Raw genomic sequence first — 21,090 nt, 5'->3', positions numbered from 1 at the left:
ATAACAAATGAGCAAAATTGCTTCCGAGTGGCGGAAAGAAAAACATGGTGCAGACACAAAAGATGCTTCCTATTGAAATACATTAGATCGAAAGTCCGTGTTTTTTGACACGTTATAAAATGGAGCTCCGTCTCCGCGAACACGAATCAAATAGAGTACATTTTGTAACCTATGTGACGAACTGCTGTGATACTGGGTTGTAAATACACACCGTCTCATGGGAACACATCTGTATCTCTAAACACTCACTAGTTAACACAGGAACTCAACTTTGCTTTAAGGTGTTTAATAGCAGTGAATATATCACTGATCTGATCTAAGAACAGTTTAGACAAATCATTCACTGAGAGAAGAGTAAAAAGGACTGTGTAATGTGGAGCATAAGAGCAGCATAGCTTTGTGTCAGTGAACTCTACAGGCTTTAAGACCCAGCTGAGTCAGTTAGCTGTGATTGGGACTCCTGATATCAGTGTAATTCCTGACTTATGAGGCCTGTCTCCTGTTTGAATAAGTGTACAGACTGGATCTGAATTAAAAAGATGGAATTATTGGTGTTTAATGATGAACACATTGTTTAACAGTGCTGAGTATTAATTATTGCTGATATTTCTGTTGTAATTCTAGAATGATGAAGAGAAAGAGATCAGACTCACCAGAACCCAGCTGTGTGTCCATGAAGAGTGACTGGTCAATGGAACCTCTATTTAACTTCAGAGACAGAGACAGTTCTACTGATGTGAGGTCAGTATAGTGAGGTGTTTTACAGCAGTGTTCCACCTGATCAAACTCACTCGTCTCATTATGAAGCCCTTCATGAGCTTTATCAGGTGTTGAAGCAGTAAAACACTAAACTGTGCAGTGGTGCAGCTCTCGGACTGGCAGTGAGGAAAAGTGCTTTAAGAGTTCAGTTCAGTCTGCAGTCCCTGAGCTGGAGGGTCTGTGGTGCTACAGAAGAACATTTACACCTGGGACATTAATGACAATATAAAGACTTTATTCATTTATTCAAACATTTGTTTCTAAACATGTTGGTGTCAGTTAGGAAATCCTGAAATCAGTGTATTGTGTTAAGAGGATAGTGTTAAATATCTGTGTCTGTATTTATTAGTGTGTGATTTGTGCAGCTATGAATACATCCATATACGTCCAATACGTCCATATCACATGATGTGTTTTGTTTGTTCACAGATCACAAAAGAAGAAATCAAACATCAGCAGAAATCATCTGGACTCCATGTTCGAGGTGTGTGTGTGTGTGTGTGTGTGTGTGTGTGTTTTAGTGTGTGTGTTTTGTGATCCCTTGTAATGTTTTGATGTGCAGCAGCATTATGGATAATCAGTTATATGAGTAATCAGAATTTCAGTTCTAAGATTAAATGTGATAATAAAAAGAGACGTCTACTTTTTTTTTATAAATTAAAATCATCTGTCACTGTAACATGATAATGTTTAGATCTGTTCCTGTGTGTTTCTAACCAGGAGCTGGAACACAAAGTCATCACTCTGATAAAGAATGAGCTGAAGAGCTTTAGGAAGCTCCTGAGTCCAGATTACCCAGCATGCACTGAGAGGGAGGTGGAGGATGAGGAGGATCTGCACAGTGTCACAGAGGGAGCGCTGAAGATCACACTGCACGTCCTGAAGAACATGAACCACACAGATCTCGCTAACACACTGCACAACAGTAAGAGCTCTGAGTCATGACTTTATTCCATCAGCTTCACTTTAGAGAGAGGAAATAGTTTTAGATATGAACACTTTTAGTTTTAAATGTAATTTTAGTATCATGTAAATCTGCTGCTTTTCTGTTCTGTTCATGGTCCAGCTTATGGTTACTCTGTACAATGGTCCTGATCCTTCAGTAATATTTAGTACATCAATCAGGAACCAACAGCAGGAACTGAAATAAATTTACATTTTATATTGAGCTCAGTGATTTTACATTAAAACATGTTATTACTTTGTTTATTAGAACTCTCCTCTGTGTCTCAGTCAAAGTTGAAGTCCAAGCTGAGAGAGAAGTTTGAAAGAATTAATGAAGGAATCTCACAGCCTGGAAGCTCAACACTTCTGAATGAGATCTACACAGAGCTCTACATCACAGAGGGTTGGAGTGGAGACGTCAATAATGAACATGAGGTGAGACAGATTGAGGCAGCGTCCAGGAGACCAGCAACACAGGAGACACCCATCAAATGTAATGAGCTCTTTAAAGACAAGTCCATCAGAACTGTGCTGACTAAAGGAGTTGCTGGAATTGGAAAAACAGTCTCTGTGCAGAAGTTCATTCTGGACTGGGCTGAAGGAAAAGCAAATCAGGACGTCACCTTCATGTTTCCACTTCCCTTTAGAGAGCTGAATCTGATGAAGCAGCAAAATCTCAGTCTCATGAATCTTCTTCATCATTTTTCCCCAGAAAAAAGAAAACTAGAATCAACAGATTGTGACTCCTACAAAGTGGTGTTGATCTTTGATGGTCTGGATGAGTGTCGACTTCCTCTAGATTTTCAGAAGAATGAGAGATTGTGTGATGTGACAGCGTCAGCCTCAGTGGATGTGCTGCTGACGAACCTCATCAAGGGAAATCTGCTTCCCTCTGCTCTCCTCTGGATCACCACAAGACCAGGAGCAGCCAATCAGATCCCTCCTGAGTGTGTAGACCAGGTAACAGAGGTACGAGGCTTCAGTGATCTTACTTCAGGAAGAGGATCAGTGACCAGAGCCTGGCCAATAAAATCATCACACACCTGAAGTCTTCAAGAAGCCTCTACATCATGTGCCACATCCCAGTCTTCTGCTGGATCCACTGTTCTAGAGAGAATGTTGGGTGAAGCAGAGGGTGGAGAGATCCCCAAGACTCTGACTCAAATGTTCACACACTTCCTGATCTTTCAGATCAAACACAAGGACCAAAAGTACCATCAGAAATGTGACCCTGATCCTCAGCAGACCATAAAGAGTATCATGGCACTGGGAAAACTGGCATTCCAGCAGCTGGAGAAAGGAAATCTGATCTTCTATGAGGAAGACTTGAGAGAGTGTGGCATTGATGTCAGAGAAGTGTCAGTGTACTCAGGAGTGTGTACCCAGATCTTCAGAGAGGAGTTTGGGCTTCACCTAGAGAAGGTGTTCAGCTTTGTACATCTGAGTGTTCAGGAGTTTCTGGCTGCTTTATACACGTTTCTGTTATTCATCAGCAGAAATGTTACAGAACATCAAACCTCTTACCTGTCTGATCTTTTCAGGAAGTCAAACATGTCTGATCTCCTCAGGAGTTCAGTGGACAAGGCCTTACAGAGTGAGAATGGACACCTGGACCTGTTCCTCCGCTTCCTTCTGGGTCTCTCACTGGAGTCCAATCAGACTCTCTTACGAGGCTTAATGCCACAGACAGGAAGCAGATCTCACAGCAAACAGGAAACAGTGGAGTACATCAAGGAGAAGATCAGGGAGAATCTATCTCCAGAGAAATCAATCAATCTGTTCCACTGTCTGAATGAACTGAATGATCATTCACTAGTGCAGGAAGTACAAACTTACCTGAACAGAGGAGTTTACAGTCGTCTCATTGGAAATAGAATCTCTCCAGCTCAGTGGTCAGCTCTGGTGTTTGTGTTACTGACCTCAGAACAGAAGCTGGATGAGTTTTATTTGTATAAATATGATCCATCAGATGAAGGTCTTCTGAGGCTGCTGCCAGTGGTCAAAGCCTCCAGAATAGCTGAGTGAGTATTTTTATTTATAACTGTATTACTGCATGGTTTATTATTTTAATGTAACACTGAACTGCACTGTTTGGGTTAATGTTAGTTAATAGTTCCTCTAATCATCTTTAAACAAACCTCTGGTACTTTTACAGAAGATTGTTTCACTTTTTACACTAACATGTTATATCTGAACTGAGGGCTGGGCCACATGGACAAAATCTTATAACATCATATGAGTCATTTTATAGCTTTTATATATGAATCATGAAACATTTAGTGTTCTCTAAAATTTATATAAAAACATCTATACAAAATAACTGCATGCATTTAAGAACTAAAGACATTTCTGAACTAAACACCCGTGAAAGACTTTTTCTTTTCTGTTTATTCTGAAAGTGACATTTAACAAAACTCTCACAGATGAGAAAAACATCAGACTGACAAAATGGGATCAATATGGATAGAAAATATAAAAAGTAAATATTAAAACACTCTAATGTCCTTCAAGTATTTCTTTATGTTTAAGTTCCTCATCTGTTGTTGTGTGTGACACAGTGTTGTGGGGAGATTCACTCTGTCATGGCTTTTTTACTCAATTCTTCTTTCTAATAAAAATAAAACATAAACGCTTTTTAAAAATTGACCCCAATATGAATGAAAAACAAAAGTCTCCTTCAGTCTGCACTACTGCTAAACTTTACCGAGGACTGAGCTCGTGGTAAATAAAACATCAATCATCATTTTGGACCTCGACACATTGGACAGACAAAGTGGGAAAGTGTTCAGCTTTATCTTCTTATTATGTTAGAAACAAGCTAGGCAGCTAACTCAGATGTGTGATGAAGATTTTCTTTCTCTAACACTGAACTGTTTGTAGAGGATGGAGTTTAAATGTGACTTTTTATATGAAGATTTTTATTTTGATGGGGTTCATTTTGTTCATCTTTGCTTATCAAGTGTACAAGCAGGTAAAAAGAGAGAGGATGAATAATGTGTCACAGGTGAGTGTAGTGTCGTGACCGCTGTTATTAAAATGTCCTGTTTTGTTCTACTTGGAGCTCGACAAAGACATCAATCTGTTAATGACCGATCACATTCTTGTTCTTGGATCGTGATTGTTGTTAATCTGTTGTAGTTGAATTATAGGCACAGTTTTTGTCTGGTTCACTGCATCAGAAGATGGTGGATGTGGTAAAAACAGACGGTGAACACAAAGACGGTTGCACGTGACGGTCGATCAGGTTTATCACCGTTACTGTTGAAGAGACGTCAGGTTTCGTTCTTTCGAACCTTTCTGTGGATTTTGGAGATTTTAAACTGTGAACTGTATTTGTATTTATAAGCAGCTGTAGTTAATCTATATTTTTGTTGTACAACGTTAATAACAGACTGGTTTTGTTCTCTGTTCATCATTAAGTTTGAGAAATTTGAGAAGAAAACCCCACGTTCACTTCTCAGTTGTGGAGGCATGGAAGACATGATCCCATTTACTCTGTGGAGAAAGAAGGGTTCACTAAGTTGTGTTGAAATACTAACAGTGACATCTGTAGTAAACAGTACAATGTTCTTTCTAATATCCTTTATTTACATTGTTTATGATAGATGACAGATTTTTACACATCTATATTTCCTAAAAAATGTAAATCATAATCAAGAATCGTTTATATAATATTTCTATTTAGTTTGGATGTGTTTGGATGTATGTGAACACTCCACCTGTACTCAGGTCCACACCAAACACCTGAACCAGTGTGTGTGTAAAATCAGAGGTCTGGAGGTGACAGATTTGTACCTGTACGAGCACAAAGAACAACACACACCAACTGTTTTAGCATCTCTGTGAAATCCAACATATAACTGAGTGTAAAGTACGACTAGTATTGTCATGTTATTAACTGGTAGTGTACAGCTGTATAATTCTTTATTTTCTGTAATAAAATGCACTGTATCTGCATTCTTGGTTGTAGAAACTTGAACACAGATCAGAGTCTAGTGTTTGTAGGCTGCTCGCTCTCACATGTGTGTTATGTACATGACCTAATGGTGTTATAATAAATTGTAGCTGAGAGATTGTGGAGTGCAGAAAGACGTCCCTGCTCCTGTAAATGTGCTGATGTGGTGTCCTGTCCTCTGATTTGTGTGTGTGACACAAACACACTGACATTTCTGTAACATCTTCAACTTTAGCTGGATTATGGCTGTGTTTGTGTGTTTGAGATCAGTGTTCTGATATTTCATCATTTCTCTTCCAGTCTAATTGGGTGTAATCTGACAGAGGAAAGCTGTAGAGGTCTGTCCTCAGTTCTCAGCTCAAACTCCTCCAGTCTGAGAGAACTGGACCTGAGTCACAATGAACTGCAGGATTCAGGAGTGAAGCTGCTCTCTGATGGACTGAAGGATCCACACTGTAAACTGGAGATACTGAGGTACACACTCTCACACACACACACACACACACACACACACACACACACACACACACACACACACACACAGACACACCTTTAAATTTTGAGGAATTATTCTAATCATCATGTCTTTATTTATATAGAACCTTTTAAACAAAAATCTTTACAATAGACTATATATACACTGCTAAAAAAACATAAAGGGAACACTTAAAGGCAGGGTCTCTGATTTTTGAGAAATGCTTCAGAAAACTGAGTCGGGCCGAATAATAAAAAAAACAAAAACAAAATTCAAAACAAACGTGTAGCCAATGAGAAGAAAGGGGTGTGTCTTGTCAATATGGGCGGAGAGAGTGTTCAGTGCGCATGTGTGACATTAGCAGAAAGCGGTTTTAACATTGACATGGAGGATAAAAACAAAGAAAGAAAGAGAAGAAAGACTTACGATAAGGTAAGAAGTAGGACGTGTTAATATAGGATCAGCTTTCCAGCACTGGAGAGAACTGAAGGAGAAGGAAGTTGGTCACATATTCACAGATTGGAGTTTCCTGAGTCAATAACTCCTGAGCTAAACGCTGTTACTACACAAATAACACCTCTTTTCTATCGTAGTAATGTAGAGACGCAGCTACAACCGTGTTTTGTGTAGTAACAGTGTTTAGCTCAGGAGTTATTGACTCAGGAAACTCCAATCTGTGAATATGTGACCAACTTTACTTAAGACGCCGAGGTGCTTTTTTCCTTCTCGATAGGTGAGTAACGTTGGTTTTACTTTGTTACACAGAACTAATATATGTCTTTGTCCTTTACATGATTATGCTTGTGTGTCATTTTTGCTTGTTTGTTTATCTGCAGTCGTATTGTTCTTCACTTCAGCTATGAGAAAAGACACGTTTCTTTCCATTAGTCGCCTGGGTTACGTATGTATGTGTGGGCGGAGCTATCGATACAGGGGTGGGACCCATTTGGGTTAGGGGCGTGTTTGTTTTGGTGATTTCAAATGTTGACATTGGCTTTCAAAAATCGGAGACCTCACCTTTAAGCAACACATCCTAGATCTGAATGAATGAAAGTCTTATTAAATACTTTGTTCTTTACATAGTTGAATGTGCTGACAACAAAATCACACAAAAATTATCAATGAAAATCAAATTTATTAACCCATGGAGGTCTGGATTTGGAGTCACACTCAAAATTGAAGTGGAAAAACACACTACAGGCTGATCCAACTTTCATGTAATGTCCTTAAAACAAGTCAAAATGAGGCTCAGTAGTGTGTGTGGCCTCCACATGCCTGTATGACCTCCCTACAACGCCTGGGCATGCTCCTGATGAGGTGGCAGATGGTCTCCTAAGGGATCTCCTCCTAGACCTGAACTAAAGTATCCGCCAACTGCTGGACAGTCTCTCTCTCTATCTCTCTCTCTCTCTCTCTCTCGCTCTCTCTCTCATCGCCCAGCATTTCAACAGGTTTTGTTTTTGGGAGTTTATTATTGACCATTTAATAATTAAAAATGACACAGGTCTGGATCTCTGTGTCCTCATAACTTACTACGGCCGTAAATAGGCCGTAAATAATTACTCACATCAAATGAGTAAAACGTACACAGACTATTTTAGATGTTTTAGATGTACAGAATAACATGTCTTTACAGGAGTTCACAAAGATTTATATACGACTAAAGTATATAATGTGAAAGCTGAGAGAATTAAAGAAACCAAGCATGTTACTGGCTTCAGTATACGTGACAGAGAATTACACACGACTGAACTCTATTGGTCGTGTTTTCAGCGCTAGAGAATGTGATGTGGCGAGAAATCGCAGGATCCTTTTCTCTGTGATGCTCATTCTTACTTGTCACATCTGTACACAGATGTTCATTTTATATTTTTATCCTGACATTAGAACCTTGTGTTCAGGTAGACACTTTATTTCTCACTGATGGAAACACCTCAATTCACTATCAGAGAAATAAATCAAACATTTCATCATTTCTCTTCCAGTCTGTGGGACTGTAATCTGACAGATGAAAGCTGTAGAGTTCTGTCCTCAGTTCTCAGCTCAAACTCCTGCAGTCTGAGAGAACTGCACCTGAGTCACAATAAACTGCAGGATTCGGGAGTGAAGCTGCTCTGTGATGTACTGAAGGATCCGCACTGTACACTGGAGATACTGGGGTACACACACACACACACACACACACGCACGCAGACACAGACACACACACACTCACACACGCATGCACACACTCACACACACGCACACTCACACACAAACACGCACGCAGACACACACACACACGCAGACACAGACTCACACACACACGCACGCAGACACCAACTCTCACACACACACACTCACGCACACACACACACAGTTTTAATAAACACTACAACATCCAGTTCTCCTCTCTGGTAACTGTAATTGTAGTGATCTGATATATTGTCATTGTTGTGTGTGAGATGGAGAGTAAATGTACTGTATATAAAGATTTTGTGTAGTTCATGTTTTCGATACTAAAACTGAGTGTGTTAAGTGTGAGAAGGTTTTCTTTCTTGCAGGATGGAGCGCTGCAGTATTACAGATGAAGGTTGTGTTGCTCTGGCTTCAGCTCTGAGGTCAAACTCCTCATCACACCTAAGAGTACTGGATCTGCTCAATAATAATCCAGGAGAATCAGGAGTGAAGCTGCTCTCTGATCTACTGAAGGATCCACACTGTAAACTGGAGACACTACAGTGAGTTACTGACTTACTGTCTCTTTACTGTATGATATTGTGTAATATTCACTGTGTGCTGTAAAATGTCACATCTAATGTGTGTATTTATGCTTCTGTTGTTCATAAGCAATGTGTTTAAATTTGTCTGTAATTCTGTCCTGTTGTGTTTTTCAGCATTTAGCATAATACACTCACCAGGTCTGGTGTATGACAGGAGTCTCTCCTCAGACCTTTTTTCCAGGATAAAGCAGTTATGGTGGTGAAGCGTTAGAACACGTCCCACATTTCCAGCAGTTTGGGAGCTGAATCATTCATATTCAGATGTAGAAGATCCATAACAATAACTCAGATAGATCAGTGCTACTGTTTCCCAAATGTTTTTATCATGGCACAGTTTTGATTTATAAAACATCCCACGGCAGACAGCAAACCACTAAGCTTTAAAATTAATTGCACAAACACGCTTCATTGCTTCAGATGGAATATTAAAAGTGGAAATAATCCTACATTAAAATGACATTTAATGTCAAATTTGAGCTTAAGTCAGATAGGAATAAGTTAGTTACACGCTGTTGCTGCTGATAAAACAACAAATTTAGGCTCCATGTCATTGCTGTCGGTCGGAAAACTCATATTTTTTAAATAATTATGTGTCATCAAAATTGGTATTATGGCTTTATAAATGGTCAGACAAGTGCGTCATTATATTAACATTTCATGTAAACAGCTTCATCTGAGGCAATAAGTGCATCGCATTAGTTTTTCTTCAACTTACAGGATATAAAGTTTATTGTAATCACTGTTTTTGTTGTTGTTGAATACATGTGGACAATATGTCATTATTTAAAAGGTAAAACAGTACTTAAAACTGTATTGGCTAGTACAACTACACAGCAAATATCTGACAAAGACTCTTTAAATAAAAAAACATTAGCCTTTATCAGTGTAATGTAACGGAGTACAAATACTTTGTTACTGTACTTAAGTAGAAATGTCACGTATCTGTACTTTACTTCGCTATTTAAATTAATGTCAACTTTCACTTTTACTCCACTACATTTCCTAGATAAAATGTACACTTTTACTCCGTTATTTTCCACTAAGCGTCTTCGTTACTCGTTACTACAAAATAAAATCAGAAGAAATGTGTGCGACTGCAATAAGGTTTGGCGAATCACTGCTCCTAGATTACATTACGCTCCGCACGCTCTACGGAGAAGCACAGGCACGCGCAGTCAGAGCTGGAGGCGTTTATCTATATGTTAATCGGGGGAAAGTCGCAAAGAGGCAACCAAAAGCAGTGAAATGTCACTATTCTTATTACATTCATTGGACACACTGTTTGTAGAGAATGCACACATACATGAACTGATTTGATTCAAGACCGGCATCATTACATCATGCATAAGATTTTGGTGTCAACTTTTGCCATTTAATAATCCCATAACTTTTGGCTTACTATGTAGTCATATAATATATAATATAAAACTCTTCTTGTTTTAAATTCTCATTGAGGGCTAAAACCCCCTAAAGATGAGACCCTAGAACCGCCCCTGCTCTTATACCTTCTGAAAATCACTGAAATTTTACTTTTTACTTTTACTTCAAATACTTAAGTACATTAAATATCAGAAAATGATTTTTGATACTTAAGTACAGTAAATATCAGATACTTTAAGACTTTTACTTGAGTAATATTCTAAAAGGTAACTTTCACTTCTACCAAAGTCTTTTTCTAGTACGATACTTGTACTTTTACTCATGTATTGCTTTCTACTACTTTATACAACACTGGCCTTTATAGACAGTGTTTTCTGAGTAAAAACGCTGTAATGTTACTTATTCAAACATCAGTTCTTTACTTAACCTACATTTGCATTGCAACCAAACAGAGATCTTCAAACTGCTTGCAGCACTTTATTCCAATAGAGGCGGGGCAGAGTTATGAGGTTTGACTGACAGTTCCAAGGTTTAGTCATAAGCTCTCTCAAACACTTTTCTTTTCTTAAATGTTTGTAAAAACCCACCTTTAGAGGTAAAGGTTTCAGGATAAGGATGACTGCATTGATTTTTTTTTTAAAAAAATATTTTTTGTAGAATTTAATTGATTTATTTTTATTTTTTTGCATTTAATATAGAATTTTTCAATATATATTTATATAATTAAGAAATAACTGGAAGTGTAATTGTAGTATCTATAGAAACCGACCAGTAAATACACAGAGAAATCATTCTTGATGGTCGCTTTATTTAGGACACATCACAGGCTTTTAACAGTGCCAAGACATTACGTTACTGCCACCTGCTGGACAGACATAAATAGATCTCACCATACAACATTCCCCCCACACTTAAGTCAAACACTTTCTTCTTCAAAAATAGGCAGTACATTTTTCACCTTCAGTAGCCATTTAAATAAAGTGCATCACTCATCACCAATTCAACAATAAAGTTCAGAAGTTCTTTTTGTTGTTTTGTGGTGATGGATATCATGATTAATTAGCCTTACTAATATGTTCTGCATCCCCGAAACTACGATTTGCAATGAAACGTAAGGCAACGCAAAGCATCTGCTCGGGTGTAAGAGCACGGCCGCGATGGCTGATGTTTCTGATGTCAGGATGGATGAGATGATGGATGTGTCTTATTGACCGTTAAAAAAAAGGATTCAGCTCAAATATAAATACATAGGGATATGACAAAAAAAAATCCACTCTGAGCTTCAAAATCCTCTCCCGATGTAAATGTAACTCCCTACGAATGAATACAGACTCTTCATCAACAGGATCGTCCATAACAGAACATTTCATTCCCTTTGCTGCTGTCTGTGTAACTGAAATGTGTGCAATGAATGAGGTGTTTAAACATCGCTTCCCTTTTTAAAGAGGAAGCGATGTTTAAACACCTCAGGATTTCTTCGGTAAACCTGCTCCGACCAGGTTAGGGTCACAGAGTAAGTTACTATGGTAACTGTTACTGTGGTAACTGTTACTATGGTAACTGTTACCGTGGTAACTGTTACTGTGGTAACTGCTGCTAGGGTAACTGTTGCTATGGTAACTGTTGCTATGGTAACTGACTCTGCGTATAAGAAACGGGCTTAAGTTTACACTTAACCTCCTTTCTGAAACAGGCCCCAGACCATTAGATATGCTAAGCTAGTTTATTTACATTGCTGTGTGGCGCCGCGGGAGTGTAGCAGGCGGGAGTAGTGAAAACACGGAATGGAGTTTAATTTATATGGACTCTAATGAGCCAAGTGGAATGGATTTCAGGCAGCAGGAGCGTGGTCAATGCTGTAGGTAAAACGCGGAATGGAGTTTAATTTATTAGGGCATTCCTCCATAGACATATACACTAGATCATAGGTCACTAACAGGCGGACCGCGGTCCGGGTCCGTACCCAGAAGCTGCCCAATCCGGACCCGGACCTACAGCCAAAACAAAAGGTTATGATTTAAAACTTGACGGGGCGCTTCTATTTTAACTGGCTTAGCTTTTGCAATCTTTACGGTAGTGATAGTGGAAACGCACAGAACAATTGCATGCGAGTTAAACCATCCCACGTGACACCACTCAGCCAATCAAGTCTGTGTATTCCTGAAGTAAACACTGACTCAACAGTGCAAGACAGATGAGAGAGAATTAGAGTAAAGTTACACGTGAAAGAAAGATAGTGATACATGTAGAAAACAAAGGGAGAGAAACAGACGAGTGAGACGGAGAAAGGGAGAGAAACAGACGAGTGAGACGGAGAAAGGGAGAGAAACAGACGAGTGAGATGGAGACTGAACTCTGTTCACACTTCACACTTCACACTAAACCAGTGTGTCTCATATGTACAGAAACTGTGGCACTTATTAAAAGTGACAATGTGAAACGCCATTATGAGACAAAACATAAAGGTTTTGAACAAACATTTCCACTCAAATCTGAAGACAGCGTCCCTGAGACAGCTTTCCCAGGTCTGAGTGAAGTAGCCCTATACATCCTGACCATGTTTGGCTCTACATACAACTGTGAGGCAGCTTTCTCTACAATGAACATAATCCAAACTAAATATGGTTAAAGGGTCACTAATGAGCACCTCCACATGTGTATGAGAGCGGCCCTGACTCCAAGCCCAGGTTTAACACTAACCCAAGCCAAGCTAGAGCTCAGTTCTCTTACTGAGATATGAAAGAGAAAGTTAAGCACTTTATTTAAACATACACAATTTTCACATTTTATTTATTTTCTCTTATTTTGAAATGTAATGTTATTTTGAAAATTTTCAATACTGTCAAATTTGATTTGACATATTTGACAGTATTGATTGCTTGCAGATGTTGATACAACTACTAGGCTACTTAAATATATATCACACTAACTAGTGAGACATTATGATCTTCCGGACCTTCGCTTCAAGAAATGTTCTCTTACTGGACCTCTTTAAATTTTAGTTGAATACCTCTGCTGTAGGGTTTAATTCTACACATTTTAACAAGAATAATATGTAAAAGATCTTGTGCAAAACTCAGTACTGTCTCTCTGTTTTCTCACTGTTTTCTCTTACTATTTTAAGAAAAACAAATACACTGTAAATGCACTTAATGTATTCAAGAACATACCTTTTACAAATGTCCAACGAAAATTATTTGTTCAAAATCTGTATCTTTAAAACTGCTTTCTGTTTTCTTATTATTAAAAGCAGACTGTAAAATACAAAAAATAAAAGCATTGCCTATAAATGAAATTAGGTGGGTGGAAAGTCTCTCTTGCAGTCTGTGCCTCCTTTAAATTGGGAAAAAATAAAGCATTTATTTAAAACGAGATCAATAATGAAAAAAGAGTAACATGGTCAGTCCTGGAACAAATGTACTGTAACAAGCCACCTCTTGAACCTTACCTCAAGTCAATACTTACAAAAGAAGTTTATTATTCAGGACATGGACCTTGTTTGACAGCTTGTTGGCATCTAGCTCCATAAAAAGCTTTTAAAATGTTTCAAATGTGTATCTGAAGTCTTGTGGGTAGGCCAAGCTTAATGCATAAATTAGACCAAGCATCATAGGACACGCTTTGGCAACATTGTTTAGGTTTTCAAGTATTTTGATGCCTTCAACTATAATGCCAACATCTTGGTAAGGGTCTGTGACATGTGCCCCTTCAGGTTTGATGACGTAGATTCCTAGGGTGGTGTTGCACATCGAGGTTTGGGCTTCATCATGTTCAACATCCTAAAAAATTCGAATACAAAAATATGTAATTACATAAAATCCAGGTGAAAGGGGAATTGGTATTAGAGATATGTATAACAGGCTTAAATTACCATGTACTCCTTCACAAGGTTTGAGGGGTCTTCATTCACATAAACAACAAGGGCTTTTAGGATGCATTCACGTCTTTTTTCGATGGGGACATCCTTAAAAGTGTGACCAAAAAGCCATTATTACATTTACATTTACAGCATTTGGCAGATCCAGAGCGACGTACCTTATCCAGAGCGACGTACATAAGTGCTTAAATCTCTAACACTGGATACATTAATGCTGGCTCACTAAGTTACATACTTAAGATACCATGAGTTTAAAACATTTGTTCAAGGTTACAATGAAAAAGTGTCAAAGGTTTTTTTTTAAATGCAAAAGATAAGGAAAGAAGTGCTAGTTGAAGTGTTTCCTGAATAAGTAGGTCTTCAACCGCCGCTTGAAAATATCCAGTGACTCAGCTGTCCGGACCTCTAGGGGAAGTTCATTCCACCACCTTGGTGCCAGTACAGAGAAGAGTCTTGTAGTTTACTTGCCTCTTACCCTGAGAGATGGTGGAAGCAGTCAAGCAGTGCTGGTAGATCTGAGGGTGCGGGGTGCAGTGCGAGGAGTGATGAGGGCTTTGAGGTAAGAGGGAGCTGGTCCATTTTTGGCTTTGTAGGCCAGCATCAGTGTTTTGAATCTGATGCGTGCAGCTACCGGAAGCCAGTGGAGGGATCGCAGCAGCGGGTGGTATGTGAGAACTTTGGCAGGTTGAAAACAAGCCGGGCAGCTGCATTAGCAGCTTGCTTATTAGCAGTTTGCTTATTCATTCATTCATTCATTCATCTTCTACCGCTTATCCGAACTACCTCGGGTCACGGGGAGCCTGTGCCTATCTCAGGCATCATCGGGCATCAAGGCAGGATACACCCTGGACGGAGTGCCAACCCATCGCAGGGCAGTTTGCTTATTCACAATTGCAATTTTTAAAAAATTTTAAAAATTAGTCTTTATGTTCTAATTGTAGATGCATAAATCCCAACTCTGATGCTACTGAAAAATATGGTAAAGCTATACACAAGCCTTGAAATTAAAACAGTTTACCTAAAACCTTCTTTTCTCTAAGGTGGATTATAGAAAGTTTTGCATTTGAACTCAGATATATGCCAGGCTTTAGATGCATTTCACCAGGGAAAAAAGATCATTCAGTCATTATTTATCTTCCCTCAACCATTATTACCTTTAGTGTTTTAATTGAGAGAAAATCATGGTTTCATAACGTGAGGCTGAGTGCATAATAACTGAAAGATAGAGAAATATTATTAGATTTTAAATGATGAGTTTAGAGAACAAACCTGATCCATAACTGACAGGATGTTTTTGATCTTCTGTCCTGCTGCTCCTCCTTTCTTTCTGAAAACACTGATGAGCTGAGTTGAGAAATGATTGAGCTGACTCATGAATTTGGACACCAAAGGGATGGTTGTAATCGTACTGAATTCCACAGACACCTAATACAGTTTTAAAACAACAAATCGCTATAGTTAGTGTTACATTTGCGACAGTCCTTACAGTGTTATAATATACTAACAGTATGTCTTCACCAACACTTACAGATCACATACAACATTACCACAAATGAACCAACCAAATAAACGTGAATAATCCTTCAAAATTCAAAATTACAACAACCATGTAAGTAATTATAGCTGACGTTACAGAGACTTACCTCAATAAAGAGGGCTGGACATTTGTTCTTAAATTCACCAATGAAAGGCAAATCTTCGACCACTTCATGCTAACCCTGGCCATCTGTTTACACATAAATGGGGGAAACTGCTAATATTTAACAATTGAAAAAAAGTAATTTTTCTTTTTTTGGGATAATTTATATTATATCTTATATAATTTATAAAATATTACATACGAACAAAAACAGAATGCAGAGTGACTAACAATTATGTGAAAACAAAGTAAATTACACACGTGAAATACATCTGGAAATTATGTAATCTGTAATTCACAATTCTAATCTTTGAAAATATAAATATAAATGCAAATAAGTAAAGTATCTTAATTGTGTCTCCACATAAACACAAAACGAACTGCACAAAATGGCGTTAATCAGAAGACAAAATTAAACCGTGTGCGTTCTATATGCGCATGTGCGCCATCTGCTGATCAGCCTGCTGTACTGCAGAAGCAACACAACTTTGTTTCATTAACAAATATTTTAATTTCAATGCACAAACTTAAGATAATTATATAATCCAAATTTATTTATATTCTCTGAACCAACAACAGCCATGTTTCATTTTTTTGAGTGTACTACATCTCAAAGTGGGTTGAGGCCTTCACATTGAAAACCAAAACTGCAGCTGAAGTTGCAAAACAACTTTGTTCTATTATCTACAGACATGGCTGCCCTAAAAGAATACTGAGCGATCAAGGATGAGAAGTTGTTAATGAAGTAAGTGCTTTTTAAAAGTACAAAAATTAGTTGTAAGGGGATTTTTGCAATTGTTTTGTATTCTTAAAATATATATTTTTAAAAGATCAACCATACACTTTGTGAACTGCTGCACATTAAAAGAAGTGTCACAGCAGCCTATGACCCCAAACGAATGGCGAGATTGTACTTCTGACCCATTGGTCACTTTTTACCAGTTTGCCACCAATTCCACCTGTTTGTTATTTGCATAAGCTGGTTTGACAGGTTTGGTTTTCCCAGTTACAGAACTAATGGTCACAAGTTAGAAACAAGGGGTGGAACTATTAGAATAAACCATTATCTATTTTTTACTGTCTTATTCTTGAATAGGACCAAAGGATGCATTTAACTCACATGGTACATTGTTAACTGTATTATATGGTTTTCATGCACTGTGTAATATTTTGAAATATTTTAATTGTTAATATTGACCTTTAATAATACCTGGATCATCCCATGATTTAAGCACAAGCTATATCTCTCAAATTTTCTAAATTCATGTACACATAAATTTGGTATAAATATAGTGCTGCACAATACATCTATGACCCTGTTTGTGCAAATTGATGCAGACTGTTTTGCTTATTAATCTTTACCAGTGTTTCCCATTTTTGATTTCTCTGGAGCTAGAAATGCTGGCCGGCCACATTTGACACCTAAAAAGGCCTCAAGACTCAAATTTTTAAAGATATCAGTATTTGAAAATAGTTCATTTTCTGTTGGCACGTTGGCCCTGTTGAGTTAACTATATTTAATGACCCATTTTTTAAAAATACTGACTTTGCTAAATGTTCCTTTAGTGCTAAAGCTGTCGGCTTTGAACGAAAAAATGGGCAGGTTGAAGCAGTTGTGGGACCTTATAAGCTGTTTTACAATTCTCTTTGCATGCTGCAAGGGTCTGAGTGGCTGTCAGATGAAGTAAGTGAGACTAAAATTAGCCTACTTGTGGTTTAAAGTACAAATAGGTTGTTTAACATTTTATCTTCACAGGTCATTGATGTATACCTACACCATCCAGTTCAAAAGCAAAAGGTGTGCAAAGTGTCAGTGTACTATTAAAAGGATCCTGTAATTTTTCAGAATTCTTACTGCTTTGTTTATTTTTAACAGAAACCAGTGCATCTGCTGTGAGTATCTGGGTCAACTTCTCTATTTTCTGGCCTTTTTGGATGTCTGATAAAGGTATTTAAGTAATCCAAAAGTTGATGGTAATTACATAACCATAACATAATACATAACATGTAACTACATGATGCAAGTCAAATGATCATCCCACAGATGAAATCTCCTTTAGAGGATATTTGGTTGCACGCTGTTAACTTTGGAGCACAATGGATGCTTGTGGTATGTGTGATAAACTATGTAATCTCAAATCTTTTTTTCGATTGAATTTTTTATTGAATACTTAAAAATCTTTGTAATATTGGATGGTGTCCCCTTTTTGAAAGATCGTCTGCATGACCAGGTAAAGCATTTTAATTGTAAATCCATTGGGAAAGGATTTATGTTGTATGAACGTAAAGTTCTGCGAAACTGGAGTTAAACCCACATACCATGGAAGCACAGAAGGCATAATGTTTAAAATGTCCAAACTTGAAATGTTTTTATTGATGCCTAGAAACTTTCTGAAGCTGCGAGTTGGTGATAAGCACAGTGCAGAATGGCAAGTGCAAAACCTCCCACATGAAAATCAACACTCGAGCAGCTGTGAGTTCTAATTTTGAAGGTGTGTCCTTCCTTAGATTTGTACTAAAACATGAATTTTGCAGTTTGCAGAACTGTATCTTTTAAAAAGCAGTGTTTAAGATGTGAAGACAAGTGAAAGTGCTATATCTTTGGCTAGAATGGAGATTGTATGTGCACTGCTAAAATATTGAGGTAAGTTTAGGGACATTAGTAATTTACTCAATTGTAAATGTAAAGTAAAAAAACATAAATCAAAATGTATTAGACAAGACAGACTCAGGCACAGAAATATCTCATCAAAAAGTAAGAATACAAAAACACTATGCTGGACATTTACAATAAATATTCTACATCATATTATAGTCTTACTCTTTGTCACACTATGCATTTTCAAGTATCATTTCTAGTATCATTTCATTGCTCCTGTACTAGAACAAATTCCTCGTATGTAAAAACATACTTGGCAATAAAGAAAATCTAAATTGAAATGTTTTGCACTACAGTTGGATGAACTTTATATGGATTGTTTTGTTCTTTGGAATAGAGCCAGTTTTAATCATTGTGTTCTAGGAAATGCAGAGGACTACAATGTGGTGTGTTTCATGTTGGAAGGTAATGCTGAAAAAAGCATAATTGAAATGGTCAGGAATCTTATTCATCCCACACATTCAGTTCATATCTATACTTTTAAAGTACTTAAAGAAACCTAATGTAAGTTTGGCTTGAATAACCATTAATGTCTTCAAACGTATACTTGGGCTTTGAAATTGAAATATTGTAATTCAGCAAATGTTCAACTTATCCTATGATGTTCCAACTGCTCTTTATTATAGCAATATATTTTTCAGTTAAAATGTTCCCTTTCTAAAAAGATTTATTGTTTTAAATGACAGATGTATTACTTTTCCTGTAATTCAGGTGCAATGTGACCTCTGTTGAAGGTGGGAACATTCTGAATGTGCCGAATACACAATAGATGTTTGGGATGCTCCGGATCGGCGTATACCACAGCGTGTACAGTGAACAGCGTTCCTGCCAATATCCAGCAACTTCACACAGCCATTGAAGAGGAGTGGACCAACATTCCACAGGCCACAATCAACAACCTGATCAACTCTATGTGAAGGAAATGTGTTGCACTGCATGAGGCAAATGGTGGTCACACCAGATACTGACTGTGTAGTGTTCTCGTGCAGTGTGTTGAAATTCTGACTAAACACCAAGTCAAACCGTAGCCAATGAAGACAGAGTCGTAGTAAGATTGATCATTTACTGTCTCTCTCTCATTAACATTGTGCGGTGAAAAGGCATTGCATCTATGATGCCTTTTAGTGGATGCGATGGATTATTATAGAGAGCACACCATGCCTGTCTTGTTGCATTCATGAAGATCAGGAAGTGATGAAACAGGAAGTGACTTATCACGTAAAACAAATAATATATTTTTACAAATAAGGTAGATAAAAAAGTAATTATGAACTTTACATTTTTACCTAAGAATATTTAACAAAAGTCCTTAAAGGCCAACACACTCCCCGCCTGACCTATGTGAGGTCACTATGAACTTGTAAGTGTGCTAAACCTTAGTCTCTAGATCAGTCTTTCGGTAGAAGAACGATTTATACAATTCTCCTTAGAAAGGTTTTTAAATTGGCTTGGTCAGTCGTGGTGACTTCAACCTTTCTTACATGGCCATCCTTTCAGGTAAAATGTCTGAGATTCTGGCCATGGGCCAACGGTTGCGAGCCGTCTGCTTGTCCCTGAGCAGAACTAGATTTCCCACATGAAGGTTTCTGCAAGGTACCATCCACTTGGCCAATGTTGCAAGCAAGGTAAGCATTCTCGACTCCAGCGGGTCCAGAACTGGTTTGCAAGAGCCTGAACTTGTCTCCATGGCTTTGGGTACAGGTCCTTGTCCGTGAAGTCTCCAGGAGGAGGCGGAACTCCTGTCTTCTGTGTGAGGAGCATTGATGGTGAAAGTATGAATGGTTGTTCTGGGTCTGCAGACACAGGTAGGAGTGGTCATGCATTAATGAGAACAGTAACTTCTGCCATTAGTGTGCAAAGAACTTCTTGGGTTAAGCGAGTTTTCAGCTGCAGAAATTGAATCTAGGATTCTTCTGGCAATGCCGATCAGGTGCTCCCACGAGCCTCCCATGTGAGAACTGTGCGGTGGGTTGAATTCCCAGCTGCATCCTTGTTCACTGAGGTACTTCTGCACCAGTTAGTCCATTCCAAGCTCCTTGCACGCTCCAATGAAATTGGTGGAGCTGTTTCGCAGGGCCTCTGAGTGCAAAGAAGCGCCTGAGAGAATTTATGCAACTCGACGTGTCCATAGATTCAATGACCTCGACGTGCACTGCTCTAGAACTCATGCAGCAGAACATGATGGCCCACCGCTTGCTCTCCGCCTGTCCTCCTCCGGTACGTCTGCTTGTGACAGACCAGGGTCCAAATATGTTGAGCCCCACATATGTAAAGGGAGGGCAGACTTTTAGACGTTCAGGTGGCAGGTTTGACATGTGTTGTTCTTCCAGCTTTCCACGCAGCTTGCGACAGGTTATGCATTTGTGAAGTACTGAATTAATTAGTGACTTGCCTCCCAGGATCCACAGTCCTGCTGCCCTGAAAGCTCCTTCTGTCATGTGACGGCCTTAATGTTTTACTTGCTCATGGTGGTGTCGAATTAGCAGTAGGGATATGTGGCTATCTTTGGGGAGACTTATTCTATTATTTTCTGCAATTGCAAGCTCAGAGAACTTTAGTCGTCCTCCAACGACTGGACTGAGTTTCCTTAAGTGACTACTTTTGGATATGACTTGGTTAGCTTGGAGGGCCAACAGTTC

At 38.4% G+C, this 21,090-nt stretch overlaps 2 protein-coding genes across 2 annotated transcripts in view; both read left to right on the top strand.

Annotated features, from left to right (window-relative positions):
• Nucleotides 1–228: 228 nt before the first annotated feature.
• The window catches only part of LOC132838411 (NACHT, LRR and PYD domains-containing protein 3-like), an 89,824-nt gene continuing 68,962 nt past the window's right edge, over nucleotides 229–21,090 (top strand). Inside the window, exon 1 of the mRNA XM_060858720.1 lies at nucleotides 229–741. Coding sequence (XP_060714703.1) covers nucleotides 626–741 — 116 coding nt within the window. The 5' untranslated portion in view covers nucleotides 229–625. The remainder of the gene's footprint in view (nucleotides 742–21,090) is intronic.
• Nucleotides 7,580–10,397, top strand: LOC132838413 (ribonuclease inhibitor-like). Its single transcript, XM_060858726.1, has 3 exons — nucleotides 7,580–8,293; nucleotides 8,678–8,854; nucleotides 9,011–10,397. The coding sequence occupies exons 1-3, from the start codon at nucleotides 8,058–8,060 to the stop codon at nucleotides 9,015–9,017; spliced, it is 420 nt and encodes a 139-aa protein (XP_060714709.1). The 5' UTR covers nucleotides 7,580–8,057; the 3' UTR covers nucleotides 9,018–10,397.

This window comes from Tachysurus vachellii, chromosome 22 (genome assembly GCF_030014155.1).
Source record: "Tachysurus vachellii isolate PV-2020 chromosome 22, HZAU_Pvac_v1, whole genome shotgun sequence".
Taxonomy (NCBI): Eukaryota; Metazoa; Chordata; class Actinopteri; order Siluriformes; family Bagridae; genus Tachysurus; species Tachysurus vachellii.
Note: the sequence above shows the minus strand (reverse complement) of the source record. Positions and strands in the feature narration are given on the sequence as shown.